The 7,518-nt window shown below is 43.4% G+C and overlaps 1 protein-coding gene across 1 annotated transcript; it reads left to right on the top strand.

The window, feature by feature from the left end:
• The first annotated feature begins 218 nt into the window (after positions 1–218).
• LOC129852789 (fatty acid binding protein 1-B.1-like) lies at positions 219–2,586 on the top strand. The gene is made up of 4 exons (XM_055918446.1): positions 219–325; positions 1,213–1,385; positions 1,748–1,840; positions 2,495–2,586. Exons 1-4 carry the CDS (start codon positions 259–261, stop codon positions 2,543–2,545), a joined length of 384 nt encoding a protein of 127 aa, XP_055774421.1. The 5' UTR covers positions 219–258; the 3' UTR covers positions 2,546–2,586.
• Positions 2,587–7,518: the final 4,932 nt, after the last annotated feature.

Below are 7,518 nucleotides of genomic sequence, written 5' to 3' on the forward strand. Positions count from 1 at the left end.
CACCACCAAAGTAGAAGAAGAGAGGATGAGAAGGGGAGCACAATAAAGTTGACCATTGCTATGTAGATTAGTTGCCCTTGGCTGGGAAGCTGATCCTAGATCTGTGCCTACAGGCAAGTAGCAGGGAAGATATGAGGGGGAGGGGTTCTCAATTGTAGACACCTTTAGTTAGTTAATGAGTGCAGGGCTGGATAGATGAGGGTATAAAGACAAGCAGGGAGCTGTGGCTGTCTCTACCGTCACTGCCTTATAGTCACCATGTCTTTCTCAGGGATATACCAGATGGAGACACATGAGAACTTTGAGTCTTTCATGGAGGCTGTTGGTAAGTTCGATTAGACTTTGGGTGTTAATTTCAGAAGTCGTAGTCCTTTCAGGTGTTAGTTCTTTTAACAACAAATTATAGGTTATTTTCTGTTTTTAATAACTTTCACTGAATGTTTAATTTAAGACTAAACACTTTGTTTGGGCTAACTATTTTGAGCTTCCAGCACAGATGGGTTTGAAAATAATTTGTTTAGGCTTTAATTATTTATTTTATCAGTGAGATTAAACCTATGCTCTTCTGTCCTCTATCTATTGAATTAATCCACTGTGCTTCCAGGATGGAGTTGTCATGCATTAGTTTTGTAACTCATTGAAAGTGGATAAAAGTAGTCTATTCAAACACTATTTCAACAGGAACGAGCACTCATTAAGATCAGGTGTGGCCAACTACTGTGGTCAACACACTTAACAGATGATGGTGATTGTTGAAGCTGAAAACGGAATTTGTGTTTCAGTAATTCATTCCCACAGGAGAACATTTAGTCAGCTGAACAACTTGAGAACATTCCCAATGTAAAATTCCTAATGTTCCTATTACTTTACCTTCAATTAAATGTTTGAACTTTCAGGGAATATTCTGATCAAATAATGAAATGCCAAGAAAATAACATTTTGTTGAATTCCTTAATGATAATGTTCCAAAGCCAAGCAACTGTCCTGCACCATTGCCAGAATGTGGTATGCAAAATAACCAAGCCCTAAAATGTATAGTCCTCAGAACGTTATGTGCTAGCTGGGAATGCATTCAATGTTTGCATTCAGTTCATTGTTGCCATATTAGAGTGCCTCAGAGCTTTACTTCAGTGTTCATGTCCCACTACATTAAATTTCTGTAATACTAAAAAGCGCAGTGTATATGACTCTCTCGCTGCCGCAAACATGTAGGTCTCCCTGATGAGCTTATCCAGGAGGGCAAAGACATTAAGAGCATCACTGAGATTGAGCAGACTGGAGACCACTTCAAGATGACTGTCACCACGGGGACAAGGGTCCTCACCAACTCCTTCACCATTGGCCAGGAGACGGAGCTCGAGTCGCCGACCGGGGAGAAAGTCACTGTGGGTGGCGCATGTCACAACCCAACCATGAGTTTCATACATGTAGCCTGGATTTATCCATCTCTCTACATATACAGCCAGTATCTAACTAAAGTATAAGTTGAGCTGATGTGGGGTCACTATGGTTATTTCAGGTCCCAGTGATGTTGTGGGAGGACTGACATATTTTGTCAGAATCTCCTCTGCTCTCCAGGGACTGGGCTCACAGTTGCAAAATTATAGCAGTTTACATCTCATAACCAACCGTCTCTTTTTTTCTCCATATATGGCCATCCAACTTGGGCCTGTTATATTGGTGCTAGTTGACTGTAGTTGGTGACCACTGCTTTCAGATCTAACCATTGACCTCTCCTGTGTTTCAGTCTGTGGTGATGAGGGAAGGTAACAAGCTGACGTCCTTAATTAATGGGATCGAATACGTCACAGAACTTATAGACACAAACATCCTCGTCAACGTGAGTCCGGGGCATATGGCTGGGGGTTCACAAAGCGACACTATTTCGGGGTTCATTTATACCATTAACAAAATGGGTTGTCTTTAACAGTGTCGTGAATGCAATTCAACAGTTTAATGCCACCAATGTTCTAATTACATGCTGACCCCACCGCTCGCGTCACAAAATAAATGTACACCCACACTGCTCGTGCACCTCAGCAAGTGTCTGCGTGGCCAGGTGCTAAAATAGAAATTGGTTTTATTCGTGATGCTCAGCGTGCTGCAAGTCTGGCCTCTCCCATCTCCTCAATGGTTTCTAGGAGCATATACCCACGTGTGTGATTGAAAGATTGACTTTGAGGTCCACACTGGTCAGTTGTGGTAAAGTTGGTTGTCAACCGCCATTTAAAGGAGGCGAGATGACGATAAACAAATTGGGTTTTCTGTGGATTAATTGTCAGAGTAGACCTTGTGCATTTCAGGTAAAATAACAACCCAATGTTTTGTGTACCAGGACAAATTAGCGAAATGCTTTATGCCCCCAAATGAATGTAACTGTTTGATATTTCAACCTGCGTGTCCTGATCACTTGTGTGGGTGAACAAAATCAATGTGCGAATGAGCGTGTTTGGTCAGCATGGATTTATTGAGTAATGATGCTTTCTCTTTTCAGACCATGACTCTGGCTGGCATCTCATACAAGAGGACCAGCAAACGAATATGAAGATCTGCTGCACTCTTTGGATTAATAAAATGTGAATTGCATGGAATGGTCTGGTCTCAACATTTCATATCAATGGGTAGAACTTCAGGGAAAATTGAGGTTTGTAATAATGAGGCAAGGTTTGACATGGATGAGTGACGACCTCAGTGGGATTCAGAAAGGTGTAGTTCCGTAAACAGTACACAATGGCCAAGATGGATTTAATACATTTGCTATAAAGCAGTCACGTTAAAATGTGAACCCAGCATTGTAGAAATGAAGGCTTTGGTTGTTCCATGTAGTGTGTTGCAATATGGGTCAGAATCCTACCACATTGGGTGCGTTAGTTTTAAAAGCAGATCCCTCAATTTCCAGTTACTTTTGAAAATCAAGTCAGGCATTCTAGTGGCTGTGCTTTTGGACATTGCTTTCACTAGTTCCACCCCAGTTTAGCTGACAAAGGGCTAAAGGTGTACCAGCTACACTGTGGTTGGAAAAGCTAAGGACCCAGGGACTAAACACATCCCTCTGCAACTGGATCCTGCACTTCCTGACACGCTGCCCACAGGTGGTAAGGTTAGGCAACAACACATCTGCCACACTGATACGTGGGCCCCTCAGGGGCCTCTACTTAGTCCCCTCCTGTACTCCCTGTTGTGGCCACAACAGTACTGTACTCCGATGGCGTGGCCACAACTGCGTGGTAAAACACAACTCCAACACCAAGTTTGAGGTGCACCACAGCACCAGTGGTAGGCCTGATCACCGACAATGATGAGACCGTCTATAAAGAGGTCAGACCTGGCAGTGTGGTGCAAGGACAACCTCAATGTGAGCAAGACAAAGGAGCTGATCGTGGACTACAGGAAAAGGCGAGCTAAACAAGTCCCCATTAACATCGACAGAGCAGATCGCGAGTTTCAAGTTCCTTAGTTCGTTGGTAATGTGGACACCATGGTCCAAACAAACCACGACAGTTGTGAAGAGGGCACAACGTCTTTCCTCCACCCCCTCTGTTGTACACTGCTGCTATTCGATGCATAGTCACTTCACAAATGTACAAATGACCTCAACTAACCTGTACCCCTGCACATTGACTTGGTACCGATAGCCTGGTCATTGCTTTTTAAATATATTTATCTTCTTGAACTGCACTTTTGGGTAAGGGCTTGTAAGTAAGCATTTCACGGTAAGGTCTACACTTGTTGTATTTGGCGGTTGTAACAAGTTTGATTTGAAGTGTCATGGATGTAGGAATTGAAAGCTTGATTTGTTTGACATATTTGTATAATGTGAGGTCACTACTGCTGTTTGTTGACACCTGCCGCCATAGGTTCGTTCATGCTTATTGGCTAGTCCTTCAGGGCCCCGTGTGTGTGTAGAAAATATTACTCATTCTACTTAAACATCCTTTACTCCAACTGTCTTCAGAACCTAGGTGGGGTCATGAAGATGCATTTTAATCTTGCAGATCATCCTGTGTGGTTCATGTCTTACCGCAAGGTCTTTGTGTGGGTTCTCTGCAGGATGGCGTAGGCATTACACATCATGCAGTGTCCCACCTATCTTCCCTGCCTGCACTGGGGCACCCCTGCCTTCATTGTTACCATCCCCAGAGCAGTGTTAGAATGGTATAGTTTACTGTCAAAGTAATACTGAGCCATTTATACTGCACAAATGCAAACGCATTGTGTCTAGTCTTTTCATGTGCTGAAAAAAAGGATCCCAGAAATGTTCTCAAAGTGCACAAATTTGTGTACATCCTTGTTAGTGAGCATTTCTCATTTTAGTAAGATATGCCACACGTGTCAGGTGAATGGATTATCAGGACAATAAAAGGCCACTAAAATGTGCAGTTTTGTCACAATGCCACATATCTCAAGTTGAGGGAGTGTGCAATTAGCATGCTGACTGCAGGACTGTCCACCAGAGCTGTTGCCAGAGAATGAAATGCGCATTTCTCTACCATAAGTCGCGTCCAACGTCATTTTAGAGAATTTGGCAGTACGTCCAACCGGCCTCACAACCGCAGACCATGTGTAACCACACCAGCCTAGGACCTCGACATCTGGCTTCTTCACCTGCAGGATGGTCTGAGACCAGCCACCTGGACAGCTGATTAAACAGTATTTAGGTCTGTAATAAAGCCCTTTTGTGGGGATTGACTCATTCTGATTGGCTCATTGGCTGATTGGCCCAGTCATGTTAAATCCATAGATTAGGGCCTAATTAATTGACTAAATTCCTTATATGAACTGTAACTCATTCCCCACATCAGGGCTTTTTAGGATTTATGCTGGGGGGCTTCGGGAATGCAAACGTGGTATGTAAGGGACAGGTGGAGTATTATGCACTCGTGGTTAGAAAAGTGAAAGTGCAATTCAGGGAGGGAGTTGACTTGTGTGTCCTGCTCCATCCTTTATTTTGTATCTCAGAGGGCTGCAGTGTGGACCAATCTTGGAAGGCCGAGGTGGAAGGTGACTATCAAATCAGCCAATCAGAGGGCAGCAGCTCTGGTGACATCATCCTCAGGCTCCTGGACTTAGCTGACCACAGCCTTCCTTATCGAGTCCACCAATGAGCTGCAAGTGATGCTAGGGTTCCATGGGGGTCACTTGAGAAATTGGTTGATAGGATTTGTAGTTCCTAAAAGTTACATATTTGTAGTTCCTTGTACAGCCCACTTATTTCACCCACCCATTTACTGACCTCCTTCTTCAGTATATAGGCAACATCACTGGAAGGGAACTAGCTCAGAATTTCACTCTTTGACATTTCATGTATGTCAAATATTGGAGTTAAATTCTTAGCTAGATGGGACCCTGAGCACTCAAATCAATCAAAAGAGAGAGTCGAAAACAGCAGGTGCGGGACAAGGTGGCATGTCCGGTGAACAGGTCAGGGTTCCATAGCTGCAGGCAGAACAGTTGAAACTGGAGCTGCAGTACGACCAGGTGGACTGGGGACAGTCGGGAGTCATCAGGCGAGGTAGTCCTGAGACATGGTCCTAGGGCTCAGGTCCTCCGGGAGGGGAGGGAGAGAGTATTAGAGGGAGCATACTTAAAACTTCTTATGGCTGCAGGGGCAGTATTGAGTAGCTTGGATGAAAGGTGCACAGAGGTGCCCATATTAAACGGCCTGCTCCTCAGTCCCAGTTGCTAATATATGCATATTATTATTCATATTGGATAGAAAATACTCTGAAGTTTCTAAAACTGTTTCAATTATGTCTGTGAGTATAACAGAACTCATATGGCAGGCAAAAACCTGAGAAGTTCCACTTCCTGTTTGATTTTTTTCTGAGGTGGCAGATTTTCAACCAAGCTCTCAATGAAATTACAGCGAGATATGGATGAGTTTTCACTTCCTACGGCTTCCACTAGATGTCAACAGTCAACAGAACTTTGTCTGATGACTCTAATGTGAAGGGCCGAAGGAGACAGGAATGAGTAATCACTGCCACGAGCTGATCACGCATTCACCATGCGCCTTCACATGAGGAGGACGTCCGTTCCACCGCTCTTCTGAAGTCAATCTAATTCTCCGGTTGGAACGTTTTTCAAGATGTATGTTAACAACATTCTAAAGATTGATTCAGTACATCGTTTGACATGTTTCTACTGACTGTTACGGAACTTTTGGACATTTCGTCACGTTATAGTGGAGGCGCTTTGTGACTTTGGAATTGTTTACCAAAGATGCTAACCAAAGTAGCTAATTGGACATAAATAACGGACATTATCGAAGAAAAAGCATTTATTGTGGACCTGGGATTCCTAGGACTGCATTCTGATGAAGTTCATCAAAGGTAAGGAAACATTTATCATGTATTTTCTGGTTTCTGTTGACACCAACATGGCCCCTAATTTGGCTATTATTCTGAGCTCCGTCTCAGATTATTGCATGATTTGCTTTTTCCGTAAAGTTTTTTTGAAATCTGACACAGCGGTTGCATTAAGGAGAGGTATATCTATAATTCCATGTGTATAATTTGTATTACCATCTACATTTATGATGAGTATTCCTGTTGAAACGATGTGGCTATGCAAAATCACTTGATGTTTTTGGAACTAGTGAATGTAACGCGCCAAAGTAAACTCAGATTTTTTGTTATAAATATGAACTTTATCAAACAAAACATGCATGTATTGTGTAACATGAAGTCCTATGAGTGTCATCTGATGAAGATAATCAAAGATTAGTGGTTAATTTGATCTCTATTTCTGCTTTTTCTGACTGCTATCTTTTGCTGGAAAAATGGCTGTGCTTATTGTGGTTTGATGGTGACCTAACATAATCGTTTGTAGGGCTTTCGCTGGAAAAGCATATTTGAAATCGGACACTTTGGTGGGATTAACAACAAGAATAGCTTTAAAATTATATAAGACACATGTATGTTTGAGCAATTTGAATTATGAGATTTCTGTTGTTTGAATTTGGCGCCCTGCACTTTCTCTGGCTGCTGTCATATCGATCCCGGTAGCGGGATGCAGCCATAAGAAGTTAAATCCACACAGGACACCAGATAAGACAGGAGAATTACACCAGATATAACAAACTGACTAGAGTGGTGGGGGGGGGGGGGGCAAGGCTGAGTATAGCTCACAAAGATCTCCTCCACTGCACGAGCCAGAAGGGGCGCAAAACCGGACAGGAAGATCATGTTAGTGACTCAACCCACTCAAGTGACGCACCACTCCTAGGGAAGGCATGAAGAGGACTAGTAAGCCAGTGACTCAACCCCCGTAATAGGGTCAGATGCAGAGAATCCCTGTGGAGAGAGGGGAGCCGGAAAGGCAAAGAGAGCAAAGGCGGTTTGACGCTCCAGTGTCTTGCCGTTCAACTTCGCACCCCTGGGCCAGACTACACTCAATCATAGGACCTACTGAAGAGATGAGTCTAAAGTAAAGACTTAAAGGTCGAGGCCGAGTCTGCGTCTCTCACATGGATAGGCAGACCATTCCATAACAATGGAGGTCTATTGGAGAACGCCC

The sequence above is a fragment of the Salvelinus fontinalis genome, chromosome 4, assembly GCF_029448725.1.
Source record: "Salvelinus fontinalis isolate EN_2023a chromosome 4, ASM2944872v1, whole genome shotgun sequence".
NCBI lineage: Eukaryota > Metazoa > Chordata > Actinopteri > Salmoniformes > Salmonidae > Salvelinus > Salvelinus fontinalis.